The sequence below is a fragment of the Equus przewalskii genome, chromosome 15 (assembly GCF_037783145.1).
Source record: "Equus przewalskii isolate Varuska chromosome 15, EquPr2, whole genome shotgun sequence".
NCBI lineage: Eukaryota > Metazoa > Chordata > Mammalia > Perissodactyla > Equidae > Equus > Equus przewalskii.
In genome coordinates this window covers 56,441,294-56,462,002 of record NC_091845.1, presented here as the reverse complement: position 1 = coordinate 56,462,002, position 20,709 = coordinate 56,441,294, and the positions used below count along the sequence as shown (strand labels likewise).

The 20,709-nt window shown below is 38.6% G+C and overlaps 1 protein-coding gene across 7 annotated transcripts in view; it reads left to right on the top strand.

The window, feature by feature from the left end:
* The window catches only part of RBMS3 (RNA binding motif single stranded interacting protein 3), a 1,256,175-nt gene that overhangs the window by 258,819 nt on the left and 976,647 nt on the right, over positions 1-20,709 (top strand). For all 7 annotated transcript variants that reach the window (XM_070575925.1, XM_070575921.1, XM_070575924.1 and 4 more), the window contains one exon: positions 12,024-12,092. In XM_070575925.1, coding sequence (XP_070432026.1) covers positions 12,024-12,092 — 69 coding nt within the window. The remainder of the gene's footprint in view (positions 1-12,023; positions 12,093-20,709) is intronic.

The window sequence follows — 20,709 nt, the reverse complement described above, 5'->3', positions numbered from 1 at the left end:
AAGTAAACATTGGGGGGAAAAAAGCCCAGATCAGGAAACATAGAAAAACAAGTTGTGTTTCAAATGAAATTTTCCACTTCGTTCTCCCTGTGATCTGTCTATAGACTTTTCTAAGGAAGCTCTGCTGACAGCCGAATTAGTGCCTTCGCAAGGTCCTGGATATGCACAGTACCTTACGATATGACAGGACTCTCTTAATTGTTGTTTCAGGTTGTTCAGAATGACAGGAATAAAACAGTAAACATGAGTTTTGTGTGGAATAAGAGTGGAGTTCATCATGGCCATTAAAAATTCTAATGACATGAAAGCCAATTATTGTGACTTCAGGTGGTTATTCAGAATGCACTTAGATATGTGACAGCTGAGGTAAACATTTCAGCCCCAGACAGCTCCATTAATTAATTACTGCTCAGGATTCTAAAGCCTGCTTAGATGCTTCAAGAGCCATGTGGAATACTTATAAGATGCCTATTCTAGGCAAGTCCAGACAGGCAAAGTAGGTACTTAATAACATTTTTTATGTGTACCAGTTTGATATTTATTTATTAAAGCCCAGATTTAAAAATTTTTTCCCCATACTCCATTTTCTCCTATAAAGAAACTTATATAGAAAAATCCATAGCAACTTAAAAAGAAAAAACGGTATGTCTGAAGAGGGCAGCCTTTCCACAATTTCTTGGAATTTACTTCACTTAAATACACATTGCACTGGGCAGTTACTTGTTTTTGATTTAATGCTTGTGAATGCTTTTACACGTGCTGGCCCTAAATCCTACATTTTTAAAATTAGCCTCAATTCATCACTTCCCCTCCCTCCTCCCATATTTTTTGAAGTTTCAAATAATGTAGATGGCAACAAAATTCTTCTAAATAGATGACTGTATTTGGAAGAGTTAACTTCACCCCCACTTTACTCATGAATATTTTAATGGAATACGGTTGTTTATTTCTACATAAAGTTTTAACTGGATAGTTAAGTTGTTCTTATTTTAATAATTATGAAATCTTTAGTTTCCTAGGGGGAGAAAAACAGAAGTATAGTTTTCTGCTTTTCTACATCTTTTATGCCCACAAGAAGGATCAGCCACATGATAATTTTCAGGAAGAGTCATAAAAGTGTTCTCTCTGACATATTCCATTCAGTCACAGAGCAAAGACTTCAGAAGTTTTCCACTTGTAAACACACTCATCCTGGAAAGTGTGCGTGCCAAGAGTGTTTTGTACACGGCAATTAGCATGGAGGACAAACCTGATCCATTATGACAGCTGTGGCCATGCTCTCCTCACTACCCACGGCCAAATAGATCAGAGCTTTGTCACAAGTGTCCATGGTTGAGAGGCTCATTGCAGCTGAGATGGCATCTGGTGCTATTTTTGCAGAGGAGAACTTGGTCCTCCCACTCTCTTTCATGATGACGGTGAAGAGGTGAGATGAAATCCCAGGATAAGAATGGAGGGCTGTGCAGTGTCCCAGGATGTGTTCTTATGGGGGGAAACTTCACAAATTACGTGTCTCTGTGTGTTGAAGGAAAGTCTGGCAGATATAAAGAGAAGTCTCTAATTTGATGTCAGGTTGATTAAACCACTCCTAAAATCCAGCAACCACCACTACCCTCCTTAGGCTTTGAAACATTCAAGCTTTGAAAAGCCTTGTAGATTATAGTGCATCACTGGTATCTAAGCTCAGCAAAGTATGATTATCCTGAGGATTCTCATGCCTTTGAAGAAAAAGTGATTGGGTTGAAATTCCAGGTTAGAAGTAGCCCCATTCTGGGAAACTGGGTTCTAGCCACCCTGGGACCAGATCCTTCCCACTTAACATTGTCCACTGTGTGGTATCATTAACATGAAAATGATTTGAAAATAGAGTAATACATGAATATTGATAGACTCACATTTTTACAGACAGCTTGACTTTAGTTCAACCTTCCCAATTTATAGATGAACAGAGACAACTTGGTTAATGCCACATAATTAGTGTCAGATCCAGGAGGAAAAAAACCTGCTTCCCAGATTTCTTTCCACATAACTTATGTGGCAGGCAGCCTCCAAGATGTCCTCCAGTGATCCCTGTCTCCTGGTATTCACACTCTAGTGTGGTCCCCTGCCACATTCTACCAGGATTGGTCTGTGTAGCCAATAATCATAGGCCATTAATGAAGAAATTCAAAGTTTTTCCTGTTTAAAAGCACTCTGATGATTCCTGACACCACTGTCTGTGTTTTATAAGTTTCTAAGACCCTTCCAAGACACAGAAAATCTTCAATTTACTACTTTGGCCAATGAAATCAACTTTGAGTTTTAAATTCTAGTTAAGTTAGTGCCTTAACATTTTCTGGAGGTAATGCCCTAATCCATAACTTCCTAATATGATGGTTTTCATACTATAAATTCAAGAAGTAGCGACCCCTTCTGGGGTGGGTGTGAGGGAAGGTAGAGGACACAGAAAAATGTGGCAAGCAGTCAGTCAATCAATTTTCGACAAAACAAACAAAGAAGCAAACAGGCACAGAAAACCCAAACACTTTTTTAAGTTTTCTATCTTTGGGGCTATGCTATGTATGAAAGTCAAGGTACTGCTTAAAGTGTTCATTGCAAGTTCCAAGCCAGTTCTCTGAGGGGTTAGAATCAAATTGTTCACTCAGGCTGATATACACTGCAATTTAGGTCATTCATTCTTTCCTTAGGTAAATTCTATGAAAGACTAGATCCCTGAGATGTTAACAAATATTCAATAAGAAAACAAGTTGAGAGAGAGGGCGAGAGAGAAGAGGGAATGAGGGGAGGGAAAGGTGGAGAGGGCAGGAGAGAAATAAGTAAGTAAATAGGTTCTTTGGACAAGAAATTTTGGGAAATTGGTTTGGACAAATTGATCCATGGATGGATCTTTGGAACAGAAATTCTCAATGGCTTCTATATGCCAAAATGTCCAGTGACTCTTCATGAGAGAGATGTCCTCGTGTTAACCTTCCTGCTTTCCTGCTACTTGAACATTCCAGGGAAGGATAAGAACGATAAACAAACTCCAGCCTGTGCACCAAATCTGACCTAAGCATATCTTTGCAAATAAAGTTTTATTGGAATACAGCCACATCATATTGTCTATGGCTGCTTTCACGCTATGATGGCAGAATTGAGTAGTTGTGAAAGAGACCATATGGCCCACAAAGCCTGAAATATTTTCAGTATTATCTATTATAGAAAAATTTTGCTGACCCGTAGGTTGAATTATTTTGGAATTGTAGCATTTCTTAAAACTGACCAAAGAAACATTTTTTAGTAGGTCATTCTGCGGGTCCAGTTTCTGTATAACACAATCGGGGAACACTGGGTCAGCTCGAGCTTTCCTGTGGATCTGTGTGTGCCTCCCTTCCCTTTAGTACCTTGAAAGCAGAACATTCTATCCTGCCCTGTTATGCAGCTGCCAGAGGAGGATTTCTGTTGCTCTGAGACATAGAGTGGCAGGTTGAGCCCAGTAGCTAAAGAGAATCAGTTCTTTTTTGTAAGATACAGCAAGATCAAGTTGAGTTACAGAGAAAGCTGCATGATAACAGGAAGCTTATCATTTATTTACTGAGCATCCTGTTTGCTGTTTTTAGTCTTGTGCAGGAAGGGAGCTGGAGGTTACCTTGTGCTCATGTCTTCAGGGACTTACAGTTCTCTGTCTCCTTGAAGAAAGTGACTGCAAGACATGTTAAACAACAATGTGAAGATTCAGGGACTTGATTTTTTAAAAAGACCTAAAAGAGGAAAAATCCCGAAACTTTTCTCCATAATTCGGAAGAATAATTTCTTCTTCTCCCTTGGGTATGATTCACAGGATACTATATGCTTTTTACAGACTTTTACTTGTATCATGGTAAGAGGTTAATAGTTTTTCTGCTAATAAGGAGAATTAATTATCTATTGCTGTGTAACAAATTACCCCCAAATTTAGCAGCTTAGACAACACACATTGTTTATCTTGCACAGTTTCTGAGGATAGGGAATATGTGAACAGATTGGCTGGTAGTTCTGGGTCAGGGTCTCTCTCAAAGTTGCAGTCAAGATGTTAGCCAGGACTGCAGCCTCTGAAGGCTTGACTGGGGCTGAAGGATCGACTTTCAAGTTCACTCATGTGCCAGAGGTTTCAATTCCTCACCACATGGGACACTCCATAGGGTGGCTCATGATATGACTTCTCCCAGAGTAAGTGATCCAAGAATGGAGAGCATGCCCAAGATTAAAACCTAATCCAGGAAGTGACATATTATTATTTCTGCCGTATTCTATTGGTCAAACATACCAACCCTGACACATTGTGGAGGGAACTATAAAATGGTGTGAATATTGGGAAGGAGGAGTTGTTAGAGGCCATCTTGGAGCCTGGAGACCACGCTCTGGTTATTTAAAGCAGAATGTGGTGGTGAAGAAACATCTTATGGCCTCAGTCCTTGCCCTGGCATAAGAAATTCAAAGCCCAACATCAGGAAATCAGGCATAAAATCAACTCTGCCCCATGCAAGACCATTGCCAGCCTACAGAGTGCCTTTTTTATAAATGAGAATAAGATAGCCTCCCTAAGGTATTTCACTTCCACTTGTTGGGATAATTGTCCTAATATGCCAATTTTGTTAGAGCAAAACACTTTACTACTTCTGCTGGAAAAGTTGTACCAATGTATGATTTTTTTTGTGTTGTGAATGGTTCCCTCATGCAGTGCAAAATCTGCACAGCCTCCATATTTGGTGAAAGGAGCAACACTCCTTCTTGCAGTAGAGTTATATATGCATTAATCTTCCTCACTGGACTGTAAACTCTTTGAGGGTAAGAACTGAGTCTCTTCATTCATTCATTCATTCAACTCATATATACTAAGACACTGCTATGTGTATGATAGTAAAAGTGATGGTTAACAAAGGAAAGTGGTAAAAAAGATGAGAACTCTGCTTTCCTGGTACATAGATTCTAGGGAGGGACATGAACAATGTACAACAAAACAAGTCCATAAACAAGATAATTTCAGATAGTGAGAGGAACTGTGAAGAAAATACAATAAGGTAATGGGATAAAGAGTGGCAATGGGTGGGCTTGCGCGTGGTTCTTTGGGGCAAGGTGGGAAAGGGAGGAGAGGAAAAAGCCACTCTGAAGAGACTCTCACTCATCTTTGTAACCCTGTTACTAATAGAGTGCTTTGCACATACTAGGTATGCGACAAAATGCTTGTAGAGTTCAAGTGCAATGAGGGTCCAAAGAACTAGTAAATAAATCCTGGAAGGGCCATTTTGACTTCAGTAAATACATACAGTATTTTAACTCCTGGAGGAAGATGGAGTCTAGTTATTCTACATCTGCTTTTTGTAAGCAAAGCACAAAGACTTGGTTAGGACTCTTTAAATAAGACTCATTCTTTTCTCCTCCATCACTGGAAAGTAAATAAAGCCAAGAAGCAAAGTCTATTGAATATGCGTACTAAATCAATCTTTAGTACTAAACTGTATTGAGAGTTTCTCCCTTTTACTTTTTGCATTGAGGCTAGCTTAATTTTAATTTTAATTTTGTAATGGAAGGAAGACACAATGAGTAACGCATCCAATTTCAGATTTCACAACTTCAGAGGGAGGAATATGGAAGTTTTGGAGGTGGCCCAGAGGAGGGCAGTGGAATGACTGAAAGGCTGGAAACTAAGGCACACAGAGAAATGTTAAATGAAACTGCTCGATTTAATCGAGAAAAGAACACCAAAGGACAATTAGCATTAACAGGAGATGGAGAATATGTGAGCTGCTTGTCATATACCTTAATGATCTGGGCTTTTATTGAAACTGGAAAGATTTAGGCCAGCTTTTAGGTCCCATTCCTTACCCAACTGTTAGGATTCTCTCTAGCATTAAGAATGTGATAGCACTCCTTGATTGAGCTAATTGAGTCCAGAGTTCTAGGATTCCATATTTGAGCTCAATAACTTCTTATTAAGATAAGAGTAATTAGTCTGTGGTTATCTTTATAAAGGATAGGGAAGGCACAGACTGTTTCTATGTATCTCATGGATGGTAACAGTATCGGCCCTCAGGAAATGCTGAATCAATGTAGCAACACACATTGGCATCTGTTCCAGGATATCACAACAATAGTAAGGAAATCATGCTGCTCTTTCAATAGTGAAATTGTTAAAGAGACATCAGAACTTCATCTCACACCCTTTTTCTCCTTAACAATTTCCTTTTCTTGGCTTGCCTGGTATGCTATTTACTTGTGATTTTTTTGGTGGCTACTTATCAAGGTATGCATGGGTATAGGCTTTACCACTTACACTTTACAAAGTTTCTTGCCCTGTAGAAAGGTTTCTGAGTCAGCTCTCCATACTTGGCTTATTAAAAATATTACTGCTGTCTAGGTTATTTGCTTTTTTGGTCTTGTTTCTTCATGATTCATCTCATTGGGGTTGCAAACATGATTTTCCATCTGAAATTAATCTCTCAGAAGTCATGTCTGTCATCCAGAGTTCAGTCTGTCTGAAGAACCCATGTTAGTTCCTGGATCCCATTTGTCAATGACTTTTTGTGCTAAGATGTTAAATGCAGATGTCCAATTGGCACCTTCCAACTCTATTTATTGGTTTTTCATTCTTCATTCTTTAAATATACTCAAGGCTTAATGCAGGAAAAACTCCAGCTACTGAAAAATGTACATGTTCTCAAAGTTCCTTGTCTTCTGGTGATGGGCAATTAGACTTGGAGGAAGCTGGCCAAGTAAAGGACAGTTACAGGATGGCGTACAGAGCTGACTGGCTGGCTGGCAGTCTTACTGCAGCATCTGGCAGCTTTCCTCAATTAGGAACTGCCATTGAATTTGGTCTGTCTTCCAGGTTTCTGCATAGCATTTCTTTTTCCTTTGTTTAACAGAATACTTTTACAAAGGAAGCCTCTTAATTGTACTCTCTGCATGCTTTTATCACCAAAATGTTTTACACCCTCCTTCTCCTGAACTCCCTACTCTATGATATAAGTAACCTGGATTTCCACAAGCCTCCCCAGCCTAGGGGGGACACCCAGGGAGAGAGAGAAGGTGCCAAGTAGGGTAAATATTTTAGTTTCAATATTTCTTTCACTTCTAGCTTCTGCCTGCTTTTGTAGATCATCTAACTCTTTCAATGTTACCCCCCAGTATTCCTGAGATGTTCGATGTGGTATAACATGCACCCATTAACCAATACTCTTAACTGCAAAGTGGTGTCTGACATTTTCCTTATTTTTTGCTCTGGTTACTTTAGCAATTGATAGTTTCTATGAAGCCATATTAAGGAACTCCCCATCCTAATATCTTGAAGCCTGGGCCAATGGTGCTACAATTCTAAGAAATTATACTAGCCTTTGGGACTCTCAAATCCTATCACTTTTTATGGGTATTTGCCCTCAAGAATGTCACTTCCATCACCGCTGTCTTCTGTTGAAGCAATCTCCTATACATACTTGCCAAAGTTGAATAGGGGTCTTTCTGAACCTATTAATTAATTAATTTGATGTTTACTGAGTACTTACTATATTCCAGGCACAGGCATACCTGATTACATGAGTAAGTAAGATCCAGTCCCAACTTGCTACACCCCTCTCCCCCAACCTTGTAGAATGTACAGTCTACAAGAGGAAGCTGCATTTAGAAGGCAACTACAAGACAGTATGATAACAGTTTTGATAAAGGGTAAGTGTAGATGTGTTAGAAACATATCAGAAGGGTAGTAGCCCATTCCTGGTATTGAGAGAAGGTTTTCCAAGGGTGGGAGCTGGATATCTAAACTGAAACCCTTACCCAAATATTTAATTGGGATGTGGTGGTTCAAGTTTCAATATATATCAGTAGATTAAAAATCAGGTTCTTTTTCTCCAAAGATCTCCCTACAATTTCCAGAAATGTTTCTCTGGAGTTTTAGAGTTCATTTTATCTGTTTTGGGAAAACTGCTATCAATAGTATCTTTGGGTCTTCATGCCTCTATTCTTCATCATTCTTGTCTTTCAATGGATGTATGTAGCAGTAGAAGGGAATTCTGGGATTGTTCTGGGATTTTGCTTTGTTTCTAAGATTTAATGTGAATCTATTGAAGAGCCTCTTAAAAATGCAAATTGCTCGATCCGGCTAGCTCCCAGAGATCTGTAAATTCCTGGGGTCAGAGAATTTGCATTTAAGCCAGCATGCCTTGTTATTCTGATCTGGGTACTGCCCTTTGATTAAGCCCTGATTGCAAAGGGCACTAATAAGAGGAGAATGAGGATTCGAACATTTACGTATCTGGTTTGTCAAGTGAGTTTATTTTTGTCTAACCTGAAATCCAAACCACACGCTATGACTAGTTTATTCAAAAACATGTGAAGGGAACCCAAATAGATTCTGAGTTTTGTGCTGTGAGACTGATTTTCAAATGCAACCATATCCATCAGAAGCTATGACTACAATTCTGAACATTGTCATATCTTTAAAATTTGTAATTGATGTTGACTAGCTGTTTTGTGTCTCTCTGGCATTTTACATTTATCCTTAGCACAAGAAAGAACATGAAGTATGTGATCACAATAGACTGCAATTACCATTATAAAGTTAATTATACTTGTGTCAGTGCTGAAATGCAGTGTGACCTTTAGGAAGAAGTTAAGCATGGGCATGGAAGTATTGTGATATTTATCAAGAGGAGATGGATGTACATTTCACATTAAATTATTATTGCATTCAAATCCAAAAGTGCTCATCTTCTGCCCTTCCCACTTAAAGATTCCTTAATAATTTGGGTAATACGCTATGGGTCACATATCTCATTTTTCTTTAAAATGTGTTTTGAATGTCATGTCATATGAATGTGCTCATATCTTGACTTTGATTACCAAATTTAATTTTGATTCAAAAACCAAAACTTTGGAGAAGATAAGTGTTGGCAAGGATGTGAAGAAAAGGAAACCCTTGTACACTGTTGGTGAGAAGATAGATTGATTCAGCCACTATGGAAAGGAGTATGGAGATTCCTCAAAAAATTAAAAATAGAACTACCATACTTCCAGCAATTCCACTTCTGGGTATATATCCAAAAGAAATGAAAACAGAATATTGAAGACATATCTGCACTCCCATATTCTTTGCAGTGTTTTTCACAATAGCCAAGATATGGAAACAACCTAAGTGTCTGTCAGTGGATGAATGGATAAAGAAGATATGGTATATATACCCAATGGAATATTATTCAGCCATGAATAAGAAGGAAATCCCATCATTTGTGACAACATGGATTGACTTTCAGGGCATTATGCTAAGTGAGATAAGTCAGACAGAGAAAGCAAATACCATATGATCTCACTTATATGTGAAATCTAAAAAAAGGCAAAACTGTAAAATCAGAGAGTACAATGGTGGTTACCAGGGGCTAGGAAGTGGGGGAATTGGGGAGATGTTGTTTAAGGATACATACTTGCAACTAGCAGATAGATAAGTCCTGGAGATCTAATGCACAGCATAGAGATTATAGTCAACAATGCTGTCTAATAACCTTCAAAGTTGCTAAGAGACTAGATCTTAATTGTTCTCACCACAAAAAAGAAATGATAATTATTTGACATGATAGAGGTGTTATGCCATGGTGGTAATCATATTGCAATATATAAATGTATCAAATCAACACACTCTACACCTTAAACTTACACAATGTTATATGTCAATTGTATCTCAATAAAAATATCCCCCCAGCAGCTGGCCTGGTGGTGTAGTGGTTAAGTTTGCATGCTCCGCTTCGGTGGCCCAGGGTTCACCGGTTTGGATCCCAGGCTTGGACCTGGCGCTGCTTGTCAAGAGATGCTGTGGTGGCATCCCGCATAAAACAGAGGAAGATTGGCACAGATGTTAGCCCAGGGCCAATCTTCCTCACAAAAGCAAAACAAAAAAGCCAAAGCATTATTTTTCTGATAATAAAATATAAAATCTGTTGCCAGAATTTCAGGAACCCGTATTGTGGCTTGAAACAATGGTAAATTATGTTTTCAAAACATGGTGCCTCAAAAGTTAGTCTGATGGTGAGCTCCAAAGTTTGTGAGTTAAAGAGACTTGAAGAAACTCTGTTGACATCCAAATTGTTGGGCTGGGAAACCAGCTGACAGCCCCTTCCTAAAAACTTGAGAAGACAGAAGCTGCCAAAATATTCAGGCGAAGGGTTCTTTTGGATTATTAACATTATCTAATTAACTGAGAGTTAAGAAGTTTCTTTGGTATTTTAAACACAAAATATTGAAAGTAATCTAATCTTTCCATGGAAAGTCAGTGTTGCCACTATGATCAGTAATCATTTATAGTCTCTAAAAATGTAGAACGTTCAATTGAATAGATTTGGGGCTGGATGGGAAGGGAGCATGGGGACCATCTAATTTAACCTTAGTTCACAGTCAGGAAAATGAACATCAGAGAAGGTACATGGTCATTCAATGGTAAAGTCTGTACATTTGAAGTTCGTTCCTCTTGCTTCTCAGTGAGGAAATATAATTAAGCTTTTAGTTTAACTTCTAGCTACTTCCTTGATAGTTCTCCCTTTATTCAATATGAAAACTGAAATGCTCCTTTCACACTTTGCTATAGAGTCCAATCCTATTAACCTCAGTGGGGCAGAAGAGAATTGGGAGGGCCTGAGAGTTGATCCTAGCCCTGTCGCCTCAGACGGGCACATGCTGTAGGGAAGTTGAATTGAGCAGGCAGAGTACAGCATTTAGCCAGCATGCCAACCTCACTGTGGCAGAGATTCAGGAAAGCTGTCAGAATCAGCAAAGGCCAGCACAGAATTACACAGGGTTCCTGAAAGGCAGATGGAATGCAGTGATGGTGAATGTGGGAGTTGGCAATACTATATTTGATCTATTGATCATTTTCCAAACATACCAATCACTTTCACATTTTCATGCCTCTGTCATTATGTTCTCTATGCCTGAAGCATCCACAAATTTCTGAGGAATTGCAATCTTGTAATTCGACTCTTAATTTGAATGAGCTAGCAGAATGTATCATTACACTCTGCAAGTAACAGAAAACATGATTATAGTCAATTACACAAGAAGGGTTTAGGAAAAATAGCAGCCTGAAGTTCTGGTTCAGCTGCTTAACAAGATCAGGGTTAGCATCTCTGCTCTTCTCTTGCCGTTTTCCTCATGGTCACAAAATGGTTGCTCCAGCTCTGTGTAGCATATCTTCATTTAGAGAGAAAGAGGACTGATGGGGAAGGTATAAGCTTTATCTTTTCCCTTTTATCAGAAAACTAGAGGGCTTCCCAGAACTCCCCTACCCCCTGGAAGAATTATGCTCATGTCTCATTGACAAACATTAGTGGGAAGGAACGCTGAGAAAGTGACTATGTAGCTTTTGTGGCCTTTATGGTAGAAGCAGGCGAAGAAAAACGGTGTCAAGAATGGTTTTGAATGAGCTCATCTTAGGTGAGATGTGGCATTTTACAAGCCCAGGTTGTTGGTAGCAATGGTGTTGTTAGGTCTTTTGTAAGATGAAGGATCTTTTTTAGAACAAGAATAACCGATTCTCAAATGACCTCATTTATTAACTTGCATATTTATATACCAGTTTTGTTTCAAGTGGAAACTTATAATAACATGTCTTATTTTCTGCTTGTTGAATGAATGCCCTGTCTGTGTGTGGCACTTTACTGTACAAAGTGTTTCACACCTATTATGATATTCATCCTCACAGGAAGCCCATGACATAGAAATTATTACCCTAGTCTCAGAGAAGAGAAGGTTGAGACAGAGAGCGCTTGGGTGCCTTCACTGGGTCAAACCACTAGGACAAATTGAGACTTTGATCCAGGTATTTTGACTCGAGCGTCTATACTATTACACTTACTGAGGAGAATATGCTTTAAAAAAAATGAAACAGAAAGGTTCAGTTCAGACAGAGTCTAAGATGTGATAATTTTTGGAAATGTAGACACAGAATAAATAATTTATTCAGAGAAACGTAAAGTGTATTTAGTTTGTGTGACAGCATGAAATCCTTTTTTTCTTCCCCTTTTCAGAGACCCTCAGCCAGCAAGTCTTCAGGTGCTCCTCCCTATAGCAGATGGTCCAGTTCACAGCCACATCAGGTAACATGCTCTTCGTAAGAAACCTGACATGCTTGTTTCCCTTGACGTGCGCTTAAACTTAACAATTACTTCATCGCTGGGCAAATGTGGAGGGTGTGGGCCCCTGCCTATTCTCGCCTCGAAGGTGGCCCCCTCCCCAGAGGGCTGTGCGGTTCTTCACTGGTTACTTTTCTCTACCTCAAGTTTTGGGTCAGGACTATGTAAGGGGGACAGTGACAGAAAAATGCCAAATTCCCACATTCAAAGCCCTCTTCAGTGGACAGCTGATGAAATCAATCTAGCAATTATTAGACGTGAGTTTTGCCTTTTTTTTTTCTTCAACAAAGATTATCCCTTCTGTCCCTTTTATTCCAGGAAAGTGAGACCTGAAACCTAGCGGTTGGTTGTCCAAGATTATATGAATTTAGTTGGTCTAGGCTTCTATGGTTTTTCCCCCAGAACTTATTCAGTTTTACAAATCCATACGATCCTTGGGGAACTACCCAGAAAGATAATCTAATGTAATTATTTTGTGACTCTGTGCTAGTCCTCCAAACTTTTCACATGCTGCAATGAAATGAGAAAAGTGAAGACAGGTAGTATTTGGGACAGTCCTTAATTCTGAGAATATATCCTTTTAGTTGTCTGAGATTATAATGACTTTCTTTTATGAAATCAGGGACCTATTAGATGGTATTTGCATAGTTTTTAGCATTCTGGGCAAATTCAAATGGTGGCCGCCCCACACATGTTTCCCAGTGTTTTTTTCTTTGAATTCTTACAGGTACATGAAACGCAAGAGCAAGCAAAAATGGGTTTCATCTTTACTCTCTCACATACTGAAAGAAATCTGGTTACGTGGGGAGCCTTTCAGTATTAGCAGTGCATTTTTGATTGAGGAACACAGCTCAGTGGCATTTCCAAATGGCACTCTGATTAAAACTAGTATTGCAGACATCTCTTTTGTATTGAGCGTTCTCTGTAACTCTAAGTAAAAGGAGTGGTAGATTTTTCTGTATTTCATAAATTTCCTTGGCGATGGCCTATTGTGCTGATCATTTGCTCGTTTGTTTTCAGATCTACTCCAGGCCCATCCCTTGACATCTACTTCCCAGGCTCCTTTGTTAACTGATTCCTATGTACGTTCTCCCAGTGGGAGGTATTGTTGGCAGATTGAAAGGAGATAGAAAGGGAAAAACCCAGGATATATTTCTCCCTTTCTGTTTGCTTTGGGCAGTATATCCCCATGTCTGAGCCTCTGTGTGGATCCATCTCCCATAAGTCAGCCCTGGCTTCTGGCCTTTAGGTACAATCCCCCTCTCCTAACACCCTGGGAGGTAGCAGCGTCCTCATCTTTCCCTGTTTGCTTTTTCAGCTCTACCAACACCCTTATAACTGGCACCCTATATTAAATTGCTTATCTTGGACTGCCTTGTATGGGCTCTGTTTTTCCAACAGTTCTTCCGACTGTTTTCTGACTGATACACCTACCATGGGATGATGCACTTCATTCTTTTGTTTCTATCACAGTGGCGTTTAATTTTAGAAATGTTATGTGAATATTTACAGGATCACCAGGCTTGCAGCTGCTGAAAACTCTGAGATTTATTCTCTTGAGCTGGCCTGGTGGGTGGTAATCCTTTTACACCCCTCTCCCACACAGAATAATTATTCCTCTTCTTTGTTACTCATGCTCTAATCCTTCCCTTTTAAATTTGTGTTTATTACAAAAGCTTTGTCTTTTGTGTTTGCAATATAATAGGCTTATTGGCTTCAGTCTTTGAAAGCACCTACACAAATTCTCAGCCTGAGGTAAAAAGTACAATTGCAACTCAATCCTGGATTCCAGCTTTGCGTCTTCTCTGATTTTTGGCATCAGCAGAACATTTAGGAAAAAAAAAAAAAACGAGTCATGGATTTATATCAATAAGAGTCCAAGGGGATCTTTTTCTATTTGTTTTCAGAACACAATTTATAAACCTCAGACCCGAACATAGATACAGCAATGAGTAAATCAGTACACAGGCAGATACCTACTCATTTGAGAATTAGTATCATCACCATTCCTTCATAATCATTATTGTCATTCTTAACATTTATTGAACACTTACTATGTGGTGTCCGCTACTTTCTTTAAGTGCACTATGTCTTGTAATCTTCTTAATATCTCTATGATAAAGACGCAATATTTTACAGGTGAAGAAACTAACAATGTGAACATTTAATTAACTTATCCAATAACACAGAGTTGGTTCTGTCAAATTCTAGCACCTTCATCTCTTAACCATTGGCAGTACTATCCCTGTAAAGATTTTAGACTAATTTGAGGCCACTGAAGACCATCTTAACACATAGTTCTGTTTTGAGCTGACCAGAACACAACTTTTTGGCCTCTAGGTACTATTTCTACTCTGAAATTATTTTTTCACAATTAATTTTCTGTGTTGAAATATGGGCTTATATCCACTCCAGCACAGGTCAATCTATTTGCAAATAGGCAACTTTTAAAACTTAGGCTTTAATGTATTTATTAACAAGTTTTAGTTAAAAATGCAATATTTGGTATTTTATTGGGAATAATTTGAAAACATATTTATGAGAAAGAAGTAACTCCTCCCATTGCTTTGCAGTTTGTAAGGAATATACACAGAGAGCTTTGTATGCCTTGCAAATATCTACCAAATAAAAGTCATTATGAATTGCACTTTGAATAAATGAAATAGACCAATGAGAATAGTGACTGTCTGACTGGTGTCTTCAAATCTGAAACACAAAGCAGTAAACTGAAATTGTGATAAGTTTTTCATGAATATGGTGTACTTCTTTTTAGAAAAGTTTCACATGTCCCATCATATCTTCCGTCTCATATTCAGAAAATTCCTTATAAATATTAAATAGCTGTCTTCCTATGGTTTAGCAATGGAAAGTTTTTCTTTTGGATAATTGGCACCAATCCAAGCATTGTGTCTTAAGAACTCTCAGTGTAAAATTTTGGTCAATAATGATCCATTGATTGATTGATGACTCTTTAGCCTTTTAGTAAACTTTGTGTTCAGATTAGTCTTTGGTGGGTAAGAACCTTAAAGTTCATCTAATTAAAAGGGCAAAACAGTGAGTTTAAAAAAGAGACATAGCATGTTAAAGGGTAACAATTGACTCAAGAGAATTCAAACAGATAGTCCAGTGTCAGCATTTTCTAACAGCAGATAGAACTGACAGCATTCAAGGCCGACAGCAGAAGTTTCAGTTATGGGGAAGGATTGGTGTTAAATGAAAGAAGAAGAGAGCATTTTACTATCTTACTATGTTTTTGTAAAGAAGAGGAGTGTACTCTGCTGATAAAAAGCTACAGTGAGTATTTTTCCTGGATTGTCTTGCATATATTTTCATACCTCTGTATGAAACTCCATGTATTGAGCATATAGTAGGAGCTCACGAAGTATTTGTCGAATGAATGAATGAATAGATGAATGAGTGAATCATATGAAATAACAGCAGGAACAGAATTGTGAAGGTGGGACCTCAAATTCATATTTATTTTTTTCTTTCCTCTTAATTATTAGTTTCCACCTTCTTCTTAACTGAGGCTTACGTCAAAGATGATAATTATGAATTGATTGAAGTAAAATGCATTTCACCTCATTGCTGGAGTTGGTTCTGATGACGAGCACTGTGGTAGACGTCGAGGCTGCCAGAGGCCAGAAGGGTCTATACTCCGAATTGTTGATGAATCTGATGTTCCTCACTTATGCTCTCCACATTATACATTTGGGGTTAATGTGGTCACCATGGGATTTCAGTGAGGAAACATTCAATGTTGAGACTGTGTGCATGGTTGCTTGATGCTCTGGGGTCCGTGGAGACAAAAGCAAGCTCCTAGTTTATTCTGGTTCAGGATTCTGAACAAATTAAACCCCTTTATCTGTGTGTAGGTTTGTTGAACTTTGTTTGAAATTTAAAAAGTTAGAAAACATTTTGTTTTTATGTAAATAATGCTTATCAACCAAAGATCACCAAGAATGCACAAGTGTTCAACCAAATTTGGACTCATTACTTGTTGCTTGCTGCTTTAAAGGAGACAGGACACCATGGAAAATTTTCCAGAGATATCTGAATAAGAGATTGTTGTTGTGGGATGCGCTTATTATGGAATTTGGGCTTGGTTTAGGTGATTTTGGTGAGACCTGAGGAAGGGGAGTTTGTTCTGGATTGAGTACTGTAGGAATTGGGGGTAATTCTATGTTTGGGTAAAATTCTATGTTCTGGATAAAATTATTAAGAAGGTGCGAGAAATGGAGCAAGGCTAAAAGATGTAAGCGATAAAGAAGCAGCAGTCACTCATGTTTCCTGCGGGGGAGGGGAATATTTGGTCACGTGATTTAGACAGTGGTCTTGTTTTTCTCTCTGCTTCAATGTAATTGTGGAGTGGTCTTGTTTGTCTTATTCAATAAGGGTTATGAAGTAATCTTGTCTAATCTGATGTTGATGTTCTGTGAATTGTTTTTGTTAAGTAGGGAACTCCTTAGCCGAAGGACTAAGACCAGGCTATCTACTTTAGACAGCTGTATTACATATACATATAAACACACGTGTACACACATGTAATTTATATGACTGTATATGTGAAATGGAAGGCCTGCACTACCCTCCCTGATCCTTGCATTCATCATGATACTTGCACTCATATTTTTGAGAATCTGACCAGAATAGCAAAGTGGCAACATTCTTAAGTAGAGTTGACACCCAACTGACATTCTAGCATTATAAATCTAGAGATCAGGGGAGATCTGCAATACCAATTCTTAAGCATTTGTAAAATGTCACGTGCTGTTTACAATTTTTTAAAGGATAAGGAAAAAACTGTGGAAAAGCAAACTTGACATAATATCAACCCTTACAAATTTGGACCTGCATTTGAAAATGAATTATTTGGAGTATAGGAAGTTAGAGTCTGATTAAATGAAATGTCTGATTAATGGTAGCTTGTCTTCAAAGATGGCACCCCAATGAAATATGCCTCCTATACTCACACTTTTGCATTCTTCCTTTGGAGCTCAGCGGGTCCTCTGACTCACTTTTCACCAGTGGAGTACAGTGAAGTGACACTATGGGACTTCCAAGCCTAGGTGCTAAGAAGCCTTGCAGTTTCGGCCTTGTGCTGGTGGAATGCTCACTCTAGGAGAAGCTGTCTGCCATGTAGAAGCCCAACTATCCTGAGAATGCTATGTTGTGTGGAAGCCCAAGTCAGTCTCGTGGAGAATCTGCATGGAAAGAGAGATGCCCTGGCAGTCCCTAGCTGTTTCAGCCATCCAAGCAGAAGTATCAAACCTATAAAAAAGATGCCTTCAGATGATTCTAACCCTAGCCACCATCTGACTGCAATCACATGAAAGACCCTAAGTGAAACCACCCTCTGAGCCTCGCTGGTAGTTTGTCATGAAGGAATAGATAACTAAAACAATCACCCATCTTAAAATAAACATTACTACTATCCATAGCAATGAAAAGCTCAGCTACGCTGGTTTGAATGAATTGTTAATATTCATTTGCATTAATCATGCCTCTTATATGAAAATAAATACTATTTAGTGCTTGAAAAAGTTAGATGGAAATTTCACCCTACAGTCTTCTTTTTATTATTAATTTGTTGAACAAATATTTCCAGACATATCAATGCCATTTTAATTCTCATTCAGTGCTCAGCTCAAATTCTAGGATTTAAGACCCCAGAAATCATGAGCCATATGTTTCTTAAGGTATTGTCCTAAGGAGTGGTTGGGATATAGTAAAGACAATATCTAACCAAATATTGCATTTGCTCTCCTAGATTGCTCTTTCCCTCTGCAGTCAGATGGTACTGTATGACAAATTTTAGCCAATGAAATGTTAGTGGAAGCGACATGTCACTTATGTCCTGAAGTGAAAGGTAGCCCATGTGTGATTCTCCAGTCTCTATTGCCTGATACAGGGATAGAGGAAGCTGTGTGTTCCAGATGGTTCAATTACAGCATGGTAGAGTCTCCACTGGCCTGGATCCCTGGATGAGTGAGGGGAGCAGAGTGCCTTGTTAATCCTTGACAGACACAAGCCAGCACAAGCCAGAAACAAGCCTTGATTGTTCTTAAGCCACAGGGATTTGGAGTTAATTTGTATCTGAGGTACAGTCTAACCTCTTGTGACTAATACAAGAGGCTTTAATGTCCTATAAGCTCCATCACATCTATCCCAAGCCATTCAAAATCAACTGGAAATCTAAATAAAAATAATGTGATTTCTTTGTAAATAGAGCTTCGAGACAAAATTTCTGATTCTTTCTTCAATTAGATTTATATCCCCAAGTCCCTCAATATAGAAATTCTGGCAACAGCACTGTTTATTTACTTGGGTAATTCGAGAACACTTGACACTCGAATCATTCTCAATCAAGTTGTTTTCCCTTTTATTTTTCAAAGTGATTTTATAGCAAGTTGTTAATAAAGTAATTTCTTAGAGGATTTAAAGTTATTTATTCAACCAACGTAATATCAACAAAATGTCTGTTAATTTTTTTTACTTTTAAAAACGGTTATTATGAAATTTCCAAACATGTATGAAAGTAGAATAGTGTAATGAACTGCATGTACCCATCTACCCAGCTGTAACAATTGTCAACATATGGGCAATTTTTCAAACAAAAGTTTTGGCTACATAAAAGTTTATTCTGTTTTGATTACCCTTTCAAAGATAAGATAATAACTTCCCTTTTCCCCCCACCTCCAAAATAGAGCTGAACTTTCTAAGAACACATGTGCTTTGTGGTCATGATGGTATCTTCCATGTTTATTTCCAACTTAGCTCTGTAGGAATAACTTCAGAATAGTTAGCTAGAATGGCTTATTCATAGGGTGACCGTTTTCCCCAATTTGACCAGAGGAGTCACAGTTTACACCTGTTGTCTTGGGGTAATTATTAATAACATCCCCTTTCATTCTCAAAAGTGTCCTAATTTGGAAAACAAATTATATGGTCACCCTCATTATTAAACAGGTGTACCTGTTCCCTGTCTAGTTTGTCCTGTTTTTGCTTTTTTCATCTCCTAGAGCTGGATTCTGTGTCTTGCCTTGTAAGACCCAGAGAACTCTAAACCAGTCATAGTCAGGGAAGGCTTATCCCAATGTCTGTGGGTGCTTGCAGTATCTTCAGTGTCAGAAATGTCTTTGATGTCCATAATGGCCTACCCAGGACCAGCTGCATAATTTCTTGGATCCAATGTAAAATGTTAAAAAATTATTGAGAATTTCAAAGTGGTGACAGCAAAGCATTAAACCAAGTGTGAGGCCCTTCTAAGCATAGGTCCCTGTGCAACAGCAAAGGCAGCACACCTGTAAAGACAGCCCTAGTTCCTGTTGTTGTCCTAGTTCCCTGTGTTGGACTGCATTTCTGCACTAAACCCTCTGCTGGAGTCTGCATGGTTAACTTATTCTTCAGGTCTTCTCTATGGCCTATCTGGCTACTGTTACCAACTGATGAGTACTTACTATTACTAATGAGTGTCAGAGCCAGAATTACAACACAAATGTGCTTCATTTCAAAATGAATGATTGCAGCTCTGCTGTTCTGACTCTTAGCCCTCATGGCCTACCTAACTCGTGGCAGAGTTCTCATCCTGGTCCAGGATTCCAAGGAATGGAATTTAGTCATTTATGAACAGCTGTCCAAGAACCAAGATGCACTTTTGCTGCTCTCTGTGTTTTCATCAGTCACCTGAAACTTCTCTCTGACATGTGCACTGGCTCAATTGTATCTTCTTCCTGCTCATGTCCCCTCTCCCTAATTACTGTACTTACCAAAACAAGCCTGAGCTTGAACTGCGTGGATCTCTTGGCTAAACGTTGGATCTAAGTAAGTTTCACCATCCACTCTTAAACTCACTTCCCTGTCTCACTGGTTGCAGTGTGGCTTGAGCCTGAGCTGGTTTCCCCCACGAATATTTGGAGTTAATTGGAACATACAGACTTTTAGGGGGGGAAAGCATGCATAATCCTAGCTGTTGAGTTTTCTCCTGTACCAATTACTTTTATTCTATGGGGTTAACTTCTGTCTTTCTGATGACCTCTAGTATTACTGAAGTTTGTGTGTAACCAATGAACTGATTTTATCTGCTCTAAGAGGTGGAACTGAGAAAAGAGAACTCTCGTGCACTGTTTTTGGGAATGTAAATTGGTGTAGCCATTATGGGAAACAATACGGAGGTTCCACAAAAAATTAAAAATGGAACTAACATATGACCCAGCAATTTCACTTCCAGATATTTGTCTGAAGGAAATGAAATCACTATCTTGAAAAGATATATGCATCCCTATGTTCATTGCAGCATTATTTACAATTAGCAAGACATAGAAACAACCTAAGTGTCCATTGATGGATGAATGGATAAAAAAAAATGTGGTCTGTATATACAATGAAATATTATTCAGCCGTAAAAGGGAAGGAAATTCTGCCATTTGCAATAACATTCATGGACCTTGAGGACATTATGCTATTAAAAAAACAAACAAACAAGAGGTGGAACTGAGATTGTTGCATGATGGCCATTTCCTTAAAACCTCAACATTTGTTTCAACTTAAAAACGAACAATCCTAGTGAATTTTATTAGAT